We start from the raw sequence: 18,529 nt of genomic DNA, 5'->3' as shown, positions 1-18,529 counted from the left end.
CTTTACTAATAGTTTTTTGACTCTTTATTTAATTCCTCAAAGTCAAATGCTGTCGTTAAAGAAAACCAGATTTTGATAACAATCTTTCATTTAAAAATTGCCATATCGTTAACTGATTTCTTTTACCACAAAAAAAAAAGAATATCTCTTTTATCTTGGAGATGATTATGGACCATTTATTGAAAATTGATCATCAAATAAAAAAAAGGCATAACATGTTAAATTGAACAATTTGCTATTGAATAGAACGAAATAAGGATATTACATATGTATGGGCATTATTGAGGTATTAACTTTGGACAAAAGAAATTGGTAATCGGATCAGTTTTATGAAGAAGAAATAATATTTTGACCACAAAAATAGAATATATGTGTGTATGTTCTTTCAAGACATAAATTCTTGAATAGCAGGAAAAAATGAAAAGAAATTGGACATTAATAATTGAACAATAGGGCACTAAATATTTTTAATAGTGATTATCTTATTATGTTTTGGGAAGTGGACATTTTATGAGATAAGTGGTGTTGTAATTATGTGTTTATCTCTGTATATGGTCTTAATTTATCTCTATTGATTGTATTAAAAAGATAGTTTTGTGATAATAACAAATTATAATTTTTTTTTTACAGGTTTTTCACAACTGAAAAATGCATTCAGTTCGGCGAGTGGACCAGGTTCGTGCCTAACTGGTATGTTGTGTTTTTTAATACGAAAATTCTTAGTTGTATATTCAACAATTTTCATGATTGGCAAAAGTACCTGTCTTCAGAAAAATTCACAGAAATTTGACTACTTTCAGGTGGCATACATTTTGTTATTCTTGTAAAATATTTCTTGTTATTTGGGAATTTAAAGGGGAGTTTGTTCGGAAGTTATATTCGATTGCTGAAAAGAATAAATTTAAAGTGTTATTCTGACTCTCACTGTAGGATAAAGAATAAGGCGTTTAGCTATGTTAATGTTGTTTGCAATGCGGCATATGGCTGATTTTTTGATCCCACTTAGAAAAGAGACATCAGATTTGAACAAGGTTACAATAGCTTATCTATCGCACTTTATTCCTTGTAAAGTTTCCTGTCAGGACAGTTTCTTAAGATACTAGTCCTAATGTTTTCTTATGCTTTTGACCCAATTATCTGGATTCGGCCATTTCAACCCTTTTTCTATAGAAATCCTCCATTATCTATGGCATGATCTCTGCTATCCTCCCAAACTCCATATTTTTCCTGACATACTTTGATTTGACGGCACTCCTCGAAAAGCATGAGCTTTCATATTTGAGGATATAATAACTATTTGAGTAAATTATTACATTCCCACGTTTTATCACTCATGTATCTGAGTTGCCCTTAGGCTAGGTTAGGTTAGAGTGGCTGTCCTGGGGCGGGACACACTTAGTGCATAGGGTCCGTTCTGATACCGAAAAAGGGTTGGCCCATCCCTGGCCACTACTCCATGAACCATTTGGAGCTGTTTAAGAACAGCAAGAGTGCTTTGATGTCGACTTTAGGTCAGAGAGGTCGTCAAAGAGACGCTGGCTCAAGTTAGTCTATCTCTTCATGGCAAGAGCTGGGTAGTGACAGAGAAGATGAGACATTGTCTCTTCCTCCTCACCACTGTGGCAGCTGCTGCAGTAGTCGTGATAAACCGCCAGGCCCAAGCGTTCGGCATCCCTGTCGCCCAACCAGTGTCCTGTTATAGCCGCAACAACTTTGCAAATAGAGGCCCTTGGAAGTGATATAAGATCTTCGTATCACCTACGATTGTACTCAGACCATATCTGTCTTGTAGTACCACAAGTATGTTCCTTCCTTCATCTAATATTGGCCTTTTTTACGATATCCTCTTTGAGAAGCAACTTGCAGTTGGCAAAGGGAACTGAGTTACACTTACCTGATTGTAAAATTCATGAGTAAATTCAAAGACCTGGTACGACGCCCTCTTTCCGTCTTTGGGTACAACAACCTAAGACCATAAAACTTGATTTTTTTGAGACATTTGATTATGTTAAATTCAAAAATAAACACCCTATATATACAAAATAAACAGAACACAAATAAAAACAAAAACATTCCCTATTATTTTACAATAAGTCGCCATATTCGATTTCTTCTAAAACAAAACAAAAAAAAGGAATAGCAAACAAGAAAACAAAAAGAAATGTTCAAAAAAAAAACTTATAAAAAACATACAAAAAACATAAAATCTCATGCTGTGTTCGAAGTGAGAAAAAAAGACATTTGAAACAAATAATAGAAAACGTAGCAAGCATTAACATACATACGTACATACATACACATACAACGCGTTTCTTTTGTTTTCGAAGTGTAAGACATACACACATATAGCTTGTTCTTTTTGGCACGGTGTGTTACACCCAGTGTGAACAAAAAAGAAGAAGTCTTATCATAGAGAAATAAGATTATCTTTTTCCACTTACACCTTGTTAAATAGTGTGTACACTTTTGTACAAAAATGAACATATGCCAAAACATAAATACACGTACATTGCAATTTCTATGCTGTTGTTGTATTTCGAAATAAATAATTTTTTGTTTTCTTCTCTTCTGGAACTTGGCTGTTTAAGACGAAGATGACTGTCATTTAGAGACGTCATCATGATGACATATAATGTGATTCAGTGTGAAGTATTTTCGATAGTGTTTGTATATGTTTTTTTGTTTCTTGCTTGAGGTGTTGTTTTTGACAGTTTCCTTTTATTGTATTCGAATTTATTTTTGTTTATTTAATAAAATTATTTTTACATTTCAATTTTTTAATTACACTTTTTAAGATTAGTTCACACTTAAAGACAATAATTCTCAAAAAAAAAAAAATTACAGGATGTTCCAAAAACTTTGGAGCAAGGCTTATTTAACTTTACTATTATAAACTAAAAATTTACTGTTTCTAAGAACAGTGGATTTTTTCGAATTACCTGCTGGGATTGCGTAGAAAAGTTCTTGCATAAATATATCATATTGAAGTGATTGTAATCTCACAGACATAGGGAGTTGTGTAGAAACGACAGTCGAAAAGTTTACGGATAACTTCACGTTTTAGATTATCAAGTTTACGAATTACTGAGACTTTACTGTAATTTGTATAAATTCAAATATTTGAATCACATTCTTAGACTAAATAGATGAATCCTTCCAGCCACGCAACTCTAAATCCAGCACTTGAACAATCTCAAAAATGCAAGTACAATCTACAAAAGTCTCAATATTCTGTGTTTGAGGGCAAACTACTTAAAAGTAGAAAATAAGGTCATTTATTTATTTAAATAATCGAACAACCGTCCCTAAAATTGTCAAATTTTATTTAGACTTAGTCCAACTTCCTATAAAAAGAATCAAAACTTTTATCCAAAATTGTCCTGGCGGTCGTACATCCTTAAAACTAAATGTTTATCAAATACGACGGAAGTAATGGGAAAATCAGTTTACACTTGTCAAAAATGCATTGTTATCCGATTTACAAATGCATGCAAAATTTAAACCCAATCGAAAACCGGGAATAAGGTCAAATTTAACTTGCAAAGTTCCAAGGCCGTCCTGCATATATACATACAATTGAAGTTAAATAAAAGCTTGTAAAACGGAATGTCGTCGAATATTTCTGTCATAAAGTATGAAAAATGTTTCAAGTAGAAATTTTTTTTATATTTTAACTATAAAACAATCGTTTGAATATCTTTTCAGTTTTGTATATTCTGAAATCTATCTGTTTTTTCTAGTAATTTTGCACGAAAACAATTTGGACATTCTTTCTCCTTACTAATAGATCAATTCTAAGTTAAATTGTTAGTTACCAAAAGGTTTAATCAACAATCTATACTTCGAAAATATCTCTGTCAATTTATATGACCAATTATCAAACTAATTAATCAAGTGTCTCGTAAATCAATTAGCGTAAACCATTTAGAAAAATTCCTTTCCACACATCGAGTATGGAAAATTCTACTTACATAACTTGTTCCAGCTGTGAAAAACAGGAAACATATGGTGGTTAATCATCATAGGTATAAACACACCGATGCAGAGTATGGTACACATACACATTGATGACGATAGGAGAGAATAGAGATACGGGATACGAGATGTACGTACTATATACAACATAAACACCTCGTTCCCGTGTTCCCTATCCGCCCCGTTCTATGCATGGAGTCGACAACGTCGACATTAGCCTAACTCAATTATTGATTATACAAGTCATTTACTACAACTCTGGTGTGGTATGTGGCGTTTGCCTGCATTATCTCATGTTTGTACGAGGTGTATGCTGCTGCACACACTCTGGCGATGATGCTTCTCTGATATTACCGGAGTATTTACTACAGCAATACGGGATATATACCTAGTCAATGGGAATCAACGTTATTTAATCAGTGGTGCTAACAATTATAGATAAATTCATAATCAATTAGTGGATATGTTACAGGAAAAGTTGATCCTCCTGTAAAAGTTGACTCTTTTTAGTTAAAGCCAACTGTAACTGGTTTTTTTTCAGTAAAAGTTAAAACTGAAAAGTGTTGAAATTTGATCAACATTTACTAGTCATACTTAACTAAAGCTAGGTAAAGTATACTCTCCCTGCCATGAGAGAGGAAAAGTGAATTTTATGCAAGGAAACGGTCTACTAGCTTATAAAAACAAATAAGAAAGGCAAAAAAATAAAAAAAGGGGGAGGTTATACGGACACTATCGTGTGTTTATCGTGAGTTTCACGTTAACACAAGTTCGTAAGTTTTTTGAGCTTTTCGCAGATTTTCTAAGAATCAGTGAATGAACATAATCACAGGGTTAACCAAAAAGTTAAAAAATCCCCACACTTGTGCCTACTGGAGCCCGTTAAAGGTATGGCTAGACGATAGATCAATGAATGAATTCAATAGGGAAAAGCCATTACTTTATCCTAAAAAACTCAAATAATACTGTGGTAAATACATAGGGAATGTATGTTTTTAAGCGAGACTGTCTACTGGACGCTGTCTCGATTATCGATGGTCCCGATAAAAGATTCAGGGCAATATGAAAAAGAAGGTAAATGAAAAACAAGATATTGCCCGACGTTAAAAGAAGCATTTTGTAAGACAAATTTATTTTTAGATTCTTTAAATTATCTACTTATTTGAATATTGCCCAGAATATTTACCAACTTAAAGCAAGCTTGAAAGTAGTTTTAAATTTTCAAGGCTTCCTGGGAGCTTTTTTTTACATACTATCCTCAGTGGTAATTTTTTAAAATTTCTCTACATTTCTACCTATATTTTCGGATTCGGTTAAAAAAAATGACCATGAAATTTTCATCGCGATTTGTATTTGACTATAAACTTTTAAAACATTTCCTTAATTCCTTATTCCAAATATTGAAAATAGCAATAAATTTTTTAATTTTTTCTATCAACAGCTTGAATAAAACTTGAATAAGTTAGAAAAGCAAATATGGATGCGAGGAAATGCGATGTTTGTAATTCAACATTCTAGGTATATTCGATATATCCAATGTTACACTCTCATTGGCATTGGGCAGATAGATAAATAGATTACCTATTTGGTTTATCATGTACAATATCTACAACGATAATTTAATATGCATATAAGTGGTATTTATCAATAAATTATCACCAAACCACGAAATACTTCATATTTCGATGCTATATTCAAAAAAAATTAATAATAATAATAATTCAAATATTTTCATACACTCGTTTTTTGGGAACTTCCTCAATTTACCAAGTGATCACTGTATTCACTTTCCATAGAACAAGTTTGTTGCTTAAAGTATTACCCAATATGTACTATCTTTCATTTTTTTATCGATTATGAACTAAAATGGCTCTTTAAATAGTGCGAAAATAAGTTATCCTTACACAAAACATATCACCTCTTCGATTTTACTACCTTTTATTTTATAACCTTCTCCAAATCTAATCTAAGTCAAGTTAAAAAAGACCTATCACTTACCTGATGAAATTGGATTGATTATTCAAAATCAATTTAAGTGGTGAATTTTTTTCACGTAAACTATGATAAGAGAAGAGTTGAGAGGCTCTTTTTTTTGGAAAAAAAACTGTATAAAAATCGCAGAAAAATATAGAGATTTAATATACAATTGGCAGCGGTGGAAAAAAAAATTTGAAACTCCCAAAAAAACACCTTCTTCTCAATTTACAACTCTTTAACTAAATTTGAAGGGGTTGAGAAGCGAGAACTGAAAGTTATCATCACATCCAAAATTATCTTTCTTTAGAAACAACTTCACAATCGGTTTGTTTTATTCGAAAGGGAAAGTATCCAAAAACTAAGAATCTCCTAAATCGCGCAGGCAAAAATCGAGGAAAGTATGAACGAAAATTCGCTCTCAAAAGATTGGTCTACATTGAAAATATCTTCATTTCGTATACAGATTATATAAAATAGTATATTATCTCACAATATTCAGTAGCAATCTCTCTGATAGTACCTGATGATAATACTAGTAGTGTTTATGATTATGAAGAGATAAAGCCTCTCTAAAGCCGGGTAGGTAACTAGTAGTGATGATGATGATAATATCTACCATCTACTGATAATGTATCAGCTCTATAACCTAACTATAAACGGACATTGATAACGGAACTTGTAATTTAATAATCGTTATATAATAATGTAAACATTATCTAGTAATTTGATTATATCATTATTTGTGTTTAGATATTAACATTATAATTTGCTATCATACTATTTGAGGATCGATCATCATTGTATGATAGATAATTTGTATTTGGAGTGGGTACAGGCTGATCGAGTTCAGAATATTTGCTTTCGTTACATGGAAAGACTGCTCTACAGTCACGAAAGTGGCTTGCGCAAAGAAAAGCATACAAGACATAAGGTACCATGGATCATACCCTAATTTACATAAGATCAATCCATTCGTACTAACAAAATCATAGAAAGTAGGTTATTGAAACCTGGAAAAACATTTGTTCAAGTTGTACCACTGGACACTAGATATCGTTTTGATTCAAAGTATAAGATGGTACGTTTTAAGCGTTACCTCCTTAATATTTTATATTATGCTAAAACCTGAAATGTAGAAAAACCTGAAATGTTTTCCTTTGTATAAAACGTACATTGAGATGAAAATACTTGGTCGTTTACGGCTAAGTGGATCAATGCTCGCCTCGCTTTCGCGTAAGAAGCAATAAATGTAGCTTGCATTTTTTTATAGAAAAGTGTGAATGCTTAAAGAAATCTATATTATCAACGCTTTTTTAGGAAAATGAATACAGCGTATAAAGTTAGAAAACGTAATTGAATTATATTAAATTTGTTTAGAAAAATAGTTTAAATTTAAATTTATGTCCCATAATTTTAAACTAAAAACAATATATTTATTTTCAAATGGTATATAAAAATAAATTTTATTAAAAATAATGTCCTTATAAATTTTTCTATTCTACAGGATTTAAAATTTCTGGGACATGTTATTACTATGTGTACTCAATGTATATTAAAATTTATGAGTAACTATTACTACTCCAAAAAGAGCAAAAGATTTGTATTCAAACGTTTTGAAAATAGAATGTAAACATATAAATACAGTTGAACCTCGATCAGATTTAATTTCGAGACGAAAGTAATAATAATAATATTTTAATATTTTTATTTAAATAATGTTTACTTATTAGATATTAAGGGGAATAAAATGAAATCTTCTCGGTAGCTGGCTGGTGATCGTTCAAATTAATAATCGACAAATGAAATAATTAAAGTTAAAGATATATTTCTTTTCTTGTTGGGAATTGGACACTTAACTTATTTCATTTTTTAACCCATGAATTAAAAAAAAGGGGTGTTATAAATTTGAGCGCTATGTGTGTTTGTCTGTTAAAATCGATTCAGTTTGGAAAAGGCATGACGTATGGTTTTAACAATAATTACTATGGAAATGAATGGTCAAATAAATCGGGCTCATTTCATTTTGAAAAGTGAAATGGTAAAATAATTAGGTATTTCAAAATAATAATTCAAAATAACAAAATCAACTCAAATATTTCAATTTCAATTAAAATATTTCAAAAAATTTGTCCCAAAAAATGATAGATCTCTAAGTATCCTTTTCATCTCATCTGATGTCCTTGACCAGCACTTTGATATTGATTTAAAAAGGAGAATTATTAGTTTAAAGTGTTTATCTGTGCGTCTGTGTGTTTCTCAATGGCATCGTAGTCCCTAAACGGTCGAACCGCCTTGATTTAGACCATTTTATGGCTTCCAAAAATCGGTTTACAAGGAATAAATCGCATTTGTCGAAGGTTTTTTTAAATTTTGTAAATTTCACTTGTAGGGACACAATGTTTGATTTATCCATAGGTTCTACTGTATAATTCATAAGTTATTTTCATCCTGATCCTTAAATCATATTACACGGTCTGTTATTAAACGAATATATTTAAGCTCTTATAGTTTTAATGTGAATGAATGTATGTAAGTTTTTTGGCTCTAGTTTGTTCTTTAGGTAGGTACTAACTTTTCTATGTTATGTTTAAACGTCGTCTTTATTTTAATATTCAAAATATTTTTTAAATAATTGTTTAGAAGGGGAATATTTTTTTATAAACAAAAGAATTAGTAAATATATTTTTGGCTCGAATATCAAGGTCATTTTGAATTTTTAAAATAATCTTAAAAAAATTTAATCTAAACACTCCCAAATTTAATGAAATGAAACTTAAGCTTAGATTCGTATTCACCTCTAAAATACGATTAAATTTTAGAAATTTCGCTGAGAAAGAGAAGTAGTTGTCTAAAAAACCATTTGTTTATTTGTGCTATTTGTTAATAACCTGTTAAATAAAGCTTTTGTTTTTATTCCTAAAATAATTCTATTCTTAAAATAAATATTAAACAAAAAACTTGCATTTGGTAAATCAAAATTTCTTCGAATTTTACATTTTGCCGCAAAAAAAAAAAACTGGGTACTAATTGGAAGAAAATATGTTCTTAACATGGTATGAGATTAATATTTTCTTGGTTCAAAAATTTTTTACGCGTTCAATTAATTATTTTCTTGAATTAAGTAGGTAGATATCTTGAATTTAGTGGATTACACATTCAAGTTTGCGATTTTAACATATACCTAAATCTTATATTAAAGTTTTTTTAAAGGTATGCTTTGTTATGTATCAAAGCTAATTTTCTAAAAATTAATTTGGAAATATAATATTAATTAGTTAAAAGCATGACAAATATTTTCCTATAAAGAAAAAATTATAGCTAGCGGCACTCGTTTTTCCATAACAGGCATTTAAAGTAATGAAATGAACAGCATTTGAGTGTTAATTTCTTCTATAAGTGATTTTCTCTAAATCTTTAGGCATCAATATTTTTAAAAACAATGGAATCGTATTTTCCTATGTTTTATCAGAATCCACCCACAAAATCCGTTCTTAATCCAGTAATTTTTTTTACTGTACCTACAAAAGTTTTTATTCATAAATTGTTAGTTATACTTATAAAAGTCGACCTAATAAAAATATACTAAAAACCTGCCAGACATAAATAAAAATTTAATAATAAATAATTTTCACCTGAAATATAAAAATTTTTCAATTTTACAGAATATTAAATATTTTATTTGTTAATAATAACCTCACAGAAACGATGCCATTTTTTTTTATATATATTTATCGTATTTTACTACAAAACGAACGGCAAACGTAAATTTAAACTGTGTGAAAATTATTATTTCTTGCGACATCATCGCTGTAGATTTTTTTTTTATCCCGTGTCGAATTGAATATAAATTTTTCATGACCATGTTAAACCATATTTATTATTACTTTTATATTATACATCACCAACAGTTGTTAAACATTACTAAAGCGAACGGAGGTGCATATCAAGATAACGTAGACATCGTCATTTCAAAATTTTTATGACATGTTGTATTCCCATCTTTAATAGTTTATTAGATGGAAAGCTCGTTGAAAACTCCAAGGTACCTTTCTTTTGTTCTTTTATTTACATTAAAGGTACAAACCAATCAAAAAATAATTTAAAAACAAGTGAAACAAACAATTGACTGAGTTAATTGTTGAAATACCATGTATAGACAGTTTTGATGACGCAATCGTTTGTTTTTTGACGTCACGTTAATAAAAAAAGATTTCCACTCTTAAATAGCTGATATTCCAAACACACATAACTGATATTCCCATATTAATGCATACTACAAAATTTTCACCTAATTAGCGCCCTCGTGGGTAAACAGTAATGTTTACAAGAAAATGTTTCAAACAAAAGTTGTTTATTTTTTTACATTTAAACATTTGTTCTATCTCTAACGGTTTACAAGATGGGCCCTACGGATCCAAGACCCAATTGACCTATGTTGCTCATTTACGAACTCGACCTCACTTTTTACGTCTTAAGCATACTATAAAAATTTCAGGTTGATATCTCTTTTCGTTTTTGAGTAATCGTGATGACAGACGGACAGACGACAGACAGACAGACAACCGGAAATGGACTAATTAGGTGATTCTATGAACACCTAAACCAAAATTTTTTTCGTAGCTTCAATATTTTTAAGCGTTACAAACTTGGGACTAAACTTAATATACCATGTATATTTCATATACATGGTATAACAAAAAGCTACTGAGTTTGATGGGGTACATCATGTTGGACTTAGTTCTTTGGGTTTCTTTAATAGCGAATTTAGACCCTAAAGGATAAGAGATAGAATAAAACTTCAAATTAGGAAGTTGATACTCATAAAAACACTAATTCAGCCAAACCAATTTTTCGAAAATCGTCAGCTTTCGGAAAAAATGCGACCAAAATCTGATATCCATACACCGCTTATTCAGCTGCACTTTCAGGTTTTATATAAATAATGAAATCGTGAATGATAATTAACGGACTATAGATTTATCGACTCAAAATGAAACGAACATTATGATTGCATTCTGAATCTGTGTGGTGAATCGTTATTTGAGATCTGCTTTGACATTCCCTTCTCTCGATAGATATGCTTTAACTTTCCCTTTAAGTTAAATCGTTCTCCTCAGAGAAATTAGCCTTAGAGCCATTTTGGGTATCAGAAAAGCTGCCTATATAACTGTTCACTTTTCCCGATATCTCGATATGATAAATATTTAAACTATTTTTGATATAATAATTGGACACAACACTGAACATTTAACATTCAAGAAAATTTTAAACACATGGGATCACACTCCTCCTGGGATAAAGCGATGGTGGTTTTAATTTTAACTACCTATTTCAGAGTATGTTTTAAGTACTAATTTTTGTACTACTTTTTATATAGAAAAATTTTTATTAAACGGATTTTTTAATTAAAAATTATATAATTTTTTTTTTATTAGTTTGAAGAAGAAAAAACGAATAATGGCAAAAAAAATCTAGACAGTTTTTTTTTTAGATATTTTTAAATGAACTTAATTATCATTTTTACGTGAAAATGGTTTTCTTTTATATGTCAATTTAACAGCGTTAATTATTTAATTATGACAAAGAAAAACTTTAATTTTTATTTTTCATCCGAGTAGAAGAATTTTATTTTAAGATTGGCAGAATTAAATTTTGGGGCAAAAAATTACATTATATAAGTGAAATTAATGATATAAAAAATGAAAGCGCTTCAATGTATCTCGTATATTGATGCAAGCAGATAGGGTTATTTAGTAATCTCTACAATAGATAAGAAAAACTTATTAAAAAACGTATTCTTTAAACAGAAAATCTAATTAATCCATGTTCATATACAGCTAAAAACTATTTCAACTAATACTAAAAGTATTAAAATAATCGAACATCGATCAATCGGTTTCGGAACTCGTACGACTTAAAAAGACAATCTTGTCAAAGTAATAGAACCTTTTCAAGCATTACTATTCGCTCCGTGCGTGAGTTTCGTTTCCATGGTAACGATACACTACTTTAATTATAGAATTGTATGGATGCATATATAATTGTATGGATTGCATTTAAGACTTACGTTTAAAATTTATTATTATTGTCTCACAAATTTAAATAAATAATTATGATAATTTACATTTGAAAAATAATATTTGTTCAATTTGATTTCTTATTTTCACAATTTTTAATGCATTAAGTTTAATTAATTCGTGTTTTTCAATAATTTTAATTTGACATTTCTATTACATTAACATGTAAAGAATTGCAAATTAGTCATAACAGCCCCTTTTAACTCCAAAATTTTTCAATTAAAGCGCTGGCATCGATTTGATTGTCCCTACCATGACTACGCACACAACGAATACCTGTATGAAATATATATCAAGGTATACTAATTTAAGTCTCATATTTGTAACGCTTAGAAATATTGATGAAGTTTTCATGAAATTGACAAAAATGGCCGATCTATTCTAAATATAAATTCTAGTACATTGAATATAGAGCTCTATATATTCGAAACACATTTAGAATAAACTCGAATAAGAATAACAAAGATATCATGAAAAAAAAACATACACGAGTCTCATACTAGAGTATCGTAATTATGTCGATGTGTTGATATTTCAATATACATTTTAAAGCATCATTTACACGATTCAAAAATTAATACAAAAAAAAAATTGTTTTGTTTGCACAAAATAAACCTAATTTTTTTTTATTATTAACCTGCAGGGTTTTTTTTCCTGGATGTTCACATATTATTCCGTACAATGAACAATGGAAAATTATCTGATATGTAAACAATAAGGTAGACGCGTTGTATTTATGTAAATAAGATAATATCTACAGTTTTTATTTTTTATTGTAAGTTGCCAGTTGATGTAATTATTAACTTTACACCAGTCAGTTCATTTGTATGAAATTAATTATCATGTTCTTCCAGGCTCAACAGACTTTCCATACCTTGTTAGGTATATGAATGCATTTTTTTTTTGTTATGGTGGTAATATTTTTTTTTGCTACAATAATGAGATAACAAGTAATTTAATATGTAATTTGTAATTATGTACATTTTTTTTTCTGAATTTAATTATACCTAAATAACTATTATTCTGTAAAATTAATTATATAATTTATAATTAAAAACAAAAGATATAATAACTGTATTGTTTAAATGCCCTGCAAAATAGGATTACGTAGAATTCCTAATATATTTAAAACCAATAGTTTTTGGTCAATTTTTTTCGATACTTAAGAAATAAAGGAAAGATTGTGATAGTCGTGATAAATTTTATGTAGTTTTTCGACAAAAATATCAAGTTCAGCTTCAATTCGTTTTGATTTGCTTCAGTGTTTATATCTTGCAACCATTATTGAAGAATAAGATATTGGAGCCAATGATGGCCCAGATCCTATGATGTCCCACATTTAATGAAAATAATTATTCAATTATCGAGCTATTAATTATCCAATATAAAAAGAATGCCAAATACAGTTATCTAGAATAATTTAAAATCAATTTACTTTTCGACTATGAACATCTAGGTCACTGAACCACTAAGTTCGGCGTTCTTTCATCGTCAACGGCACTATAGTTGAGTATTTAGTACGCCAATAAGAATTAGTAATTTTGGGAAAACTTGTTTTTACGCCTACAAGGCAATACAGGTTTTCCCTGTTGAATTTTTGTAGCCCTCAAGGTAGCTACTAAACAATTTCGTCTTTTTTATTAGGAAGTAAATGTCAGATTTCTTAGGACAAACAAGAAAAAGCTAGCTAATCAACCAATCATCTTAGACACGATTCTTTCCAAAACTTATTGTACAGAACAGAAAAGGAATGTAAATTGCAAAAACAGAAATGGAATTTGTGAAATCCTGCGAGATTTTACACGCAGGATTAGACACGTGTAATATTGGGATGCCATTATGTCATCAGAATCATAGCAATGAATCATATAAAATGTATATACAAACAAACAATATCATTTTTAAATTATTTGTAGCGAGGTATGAAACGGGCGGACGAAAAGTGTTCGAAACTCAATTTGTATTTAAACAATAATGTCGAAAGGAATTCGCTTTTTAAAAAAATTTTAGAATTTAAGGAGATATGCATGGATTGAATCATACTAAGGATTTCTAGGGAAAAAATGATGAATCATATATGTTATCCTTTTCAATTGGATATTTCAATATCAAAAAATCTAGAGAGTGTGATAAAAAACTATCTAAAATATTTAGACAATCTTGTAGTTTATAGTATATAGTTTCCGATGATATAAAAACAAAATTTTTATTTGATTATGACATCATCGAAGATCCATCTTTTGATAAACAGAGACAACTATAGTTAGAGTATTGTTCATTGAAGAGTGATATCTATATTGTCAAATTTATAACCATAACTTGCACACAATATATGATAAACTTTTGTAGTTGCGAGGTATTGTAAAGCTAAAAAGAACTCATTACTTTATGCATATATTTGGTTTATATGGCATGTACCGTGCAATAAACCTAAACTTTTTTTACAATACTGCAGGTTTAAAATCACCTTAAATATTTCACCTCAACAAATTCTGGATATATTTATAATTTTCTAGAGCAGAAATGATCAAAAGCATTACCTTACTTGCTATAACTTTATAGATTTCCATAACTAGTTATTATTTAATCTGCTTGTGGCGCTCATTACCAGGCAACAAATCCACTAAATAATAATACCACCCTAAAAAAAATAAAACACACATACACACCAAAACACACACATTCAAAAGTCATCATACTATAATATAAGGTAAATATGGGGAAAAAACAAATTACCATCCAGTATTTTAAAAATGAAATAAATATATTTACATTATTAGAGAGTTAAACAAAGATAGCGTATATATATTACACACAATTCACATATGTAATAAAAACCATTACCACATAGTATTTTTACCAGTCAAGGTAAATATTCGACGCGACCGTACGTACGTATGAACATATGACGTAACGAGACAAATAAGTACTTGAAGAATATTATGGTTGTATTATGGAAGACATACTTAAAACACAGGGGGGTGGGGGGAGTAAAAGGGGGGATCATGGTAGTACACATGTATATTAGAAGTGTATATATTTGACGAGTATTTTTTTTAGGGAGGTATGTTATATGAACCTAGAAAATACTCCTGAAAAACATATCTCTCATATATTATTAATAAATGTGTGTATGGGAGAGGGTCGTGCCAGGGATCACAATATACATTCAAAAAATATTTAATAAAAAAGTCTTTTTAAGGGACAATATTTTACTGTACTAAAAGGTACAAAATAATTTTATTCTTCAGTCACTCATACCCGACTATTTGTAAAAGCTTGAGGCGCTCAATTTAAATGATCAAAAATGAATCAGAACGCCTCATCTACTCCACATGCTTAATTATCAATCGCCTCAAGCTTTTACAAATAGTCGGGTATGAGTGACTCATAGATAAAATTATTTCCTATTTTTTAGTATCAAATTTTTAATTAAAGACTAAAAAAATGTATATATATCAAATATAGTGGAAGCGATAGGAAAATCAGGACGCCACAACCTTACCATGCATTGTCATCCAAACTAAATGTGCATGCAAAATTTCAGCTCAATGAGAAACCGTGAAGTGAATCAAATTTAACTTACAATAAACATTTGATTACCGACAGACAACACGACAGGTGAAACTAAATAAAAGCTTGTAAAATTGTTTGTAAAATGAAATATGCCACAATGAAATGTTCACCGATGTGCAATAATCTAGGAAATTTTTAATTTAAAACACAAAGCACAATAAATAGTTCTATTTTACTTGAAAAACAAGTGAAAACAAACAATTGACTGAGTTAATTGTTGAAATACCATGTATAGGCAGTGTTGATAACTCTGTCACATTTCACATACATACATATCTGACATATTTAACTGATATTCTCATATAATGCGCAAGTGTTGATGCGCAATCGTTTGTTTTTTTTTGACGTCATGTAAATAACAAAAGATATCCACTTTGATATTCCTATAGTAATACATACTATAAAATTTGTACCTAATTAACGCCCTCGTGGATAAACAGTGATGTTTACAAAAAAATGTTTCAAACAAAAGTTGTTTATTTTTTTGTAAGGAACATTTTTTACATTTAAACTTTTATTCTATCTCTAACGGTTTACAAGATGGGTACTACGGACCCATGACCCAATTGACCCATGTTGCTCATTTACGAACTTGACCTCACTTTTTACGTCCTAAGCACGCTGTAAAAATTTCAGCTTGATATCTCTTTTCGTTTTTGAGTAATCGTGACCACAGACGGACGGACGGACGGACGGACAACCGGAAATGGATTAATTAGGTGATTTTATGAACACCTATACCAATTTTTTTTTTGTAGCATCAATATTTTTAGGCGTTACAAACTTGGGACTAAACTTATAATACTATGTATATTTCATATATACATGGTATAAAAGCGCTAAGACAATCATCATTCTCTTGGTTACTTGCCTTCTGCGAAGTAAAATATAACTTCTTTTTTTTATATTTGTACTATGTTTCCTAAATAGTACCAATACAGATGTACTGAAATCGTTTACTTAAATTTCTACATATACCAAATTTTTTTGGGTTTTTGATTCATTTTTTCTCCTTGGAGATCAATGGAAAGCAATATTTTTCCAGGATCTGAAAGATGATTTATGATACATTATATCGACAAGGCACAAAAACTAATCCTTTATATATGCTTTTTAAGAAGAACTTTCTCTCGTTTCTAGAAATGATGTATCTTTGCTAGACAAGGATGGAATATGTGAGAACGTTTTTTTTTTTACATTTAATTTTTTTCAAAAGAGAAACTAATTAAATTATTTAATGTAACGAATGTTTTAATTGGCTTTGCTTTTTGCTACTTCGGTACTTTGTGTGTAAATCTTAATACCACTTCATATACGCTTAAAGGATTTATAATATATATATGAGCTCGCGTATCATCAAAAAAATGGGTAAATAGAAAATATAGGCCTTAATCAGAACCATTGGCTTATTATTTCAAGAATTATCAAAGTTTAAAAAGAATTATTCATTCAATTGCTTTAAATTTACGTAATTAGCAGTTGTGATTTTTTGGTGAATACTGAAGATAACTACTTGATAGTTGAAATACCATTGTAAACAAAATACAAACAAATCGTTTTCCTTTCACGATCGGGGGAGAAAAATTTTTCAAAACAAGAAAAAATTTATCACCCGAATAGGAATAAGTTTCAATTGCAAAACCATCTAAAAAAACTTTCTGTATTGCGCGAACAGCAAGCATATTTCTGCAAAACCAGTTAAAAAATTGTTATTCGGCGCAAGGACACAAATTGATGATAAAGTAAAAATAACGATGTGTAATTTGAATGTAACTTTTTGAATTTGTACTATTTATGCTCCACCATCCCGTTGGAAGTAAGTAAATAGATTAATAGAATCAAGAATCATCGAATTCGTGGATGATTATTTGAAGGTGCAAGTCCACATTTTGAATAATCAGAAGTCTTTAGGTCAACTTAAGAAATGCATCTTTTACTTCGCTTGGTGGTTTGGGGGAGGGGGTATTAATAGAAGGTCCTGATTACGGACAAAATAACAGAATCTTTGATGTCATTATCAAACATTTCTTAATCTTCATTCATAAACGAAAAGGGTCGAATCTACTTTGATATAAAAACAATTTTTTTCCTCGGATAAAAAATGACGACGAGGAAAAGCTTACGCAGATTTTTGTCTTGAAATTTGATACCACCATATAGTCTCTAACATCTCATTAAAAACATTTTAAGAAAATTTTCTAACCAGATTTTTTTTTAATAATAAAAACCCACAATTTATAGAGTCATATTAATTACAAATTATCTCTGCGTAAGAAAAAGGCGGATATGGTTATACCTTTAAAATATATTTTAATAATAGAATACCGCAGTCAAGAAAAACAGTATTAAATTACCCAAATAATTATTTCCCCTATTCGGTATATTATATACCATTATTTACCTTAAATCTAAATTCGCAAACGTCATCTTACTTGAAAAAGAAAAGAATTTCATCTTCGATATAATTCAATATTTTTTTTTTTTGCAAATAATTATTTGATTGGTAAACTTAAATAACAAAAGAATTTATTGATAATATATTCGATTGCAAAACGTTATCAAATTACCAACCTTATTTTGTGTATATTTTTGTTTTGTTTTTGTAATAAAACCGGAAATGTATGTCGATTTTTTTTTTTTGGATTTTGTTCACAAATTCAATTGACAGTTTAATTCGCAAAAAAAAAAAAGGTTTCATTCTCTTTAATTTGTTTTAAATTAATAACGCTTCGAATTTTTATTCTTTCATTAGCAAAAATAAAGTGAAGCTTCCTTAATCAAAATAAATTAATGTTTGGAGAAATGAAAAAGACTTTCTAATAGTCCAGATTTTATCGACCAGTTTTTCAAAAATTTCAGCCACGATATGTATTCATTTTAGGAGATATGCAAAGATTGAATAACACTAGGGATTTAAATAAAAC

The 18,529-nt window shown here is 29.4% G+C and overlaps 1 protein-coding gene across 1 annotated transcript in view; it reads left to right on the top strand.

The window, feature by feature from the left end:
* Nucleotides 1–18,529, top strand: part of LOC123298888 (visual system homeobox 1-like) — a 162,282-nt gene that overhangs the window by 30,955 nt on the left and 112,798 nt on the right. Inside the window, exon 3 of the mRNA XM_044880985.1 lies at nt 631–690. Coding sequence (XP_044736920.1) covers nt 631–690 — 60 coding nt within the window. The remainder of the gene's footprint in view (nt 1–630; nt 691–18,529) is intronic.

Source organism: Chrysoperla carnea, chromosome 4, assembly GCF_905475395.1.
Source record: "Chrysoperla carnea chromosome 4, inChrCarn1.1, whole genome shotgun sequence".
NCBI classification, from domain to species: domain Eukaryota; kingdom Metazoa; phylum Arthropoda; class Insecta; order Neuroptera; family Chrysopidae; genus Chrysoperla; species Chrysoperla carnea.
Note: the sequence above shows the minus strand (reverse complement) of the source record. Positions and strands in the feature narration are given on the sequence as shown.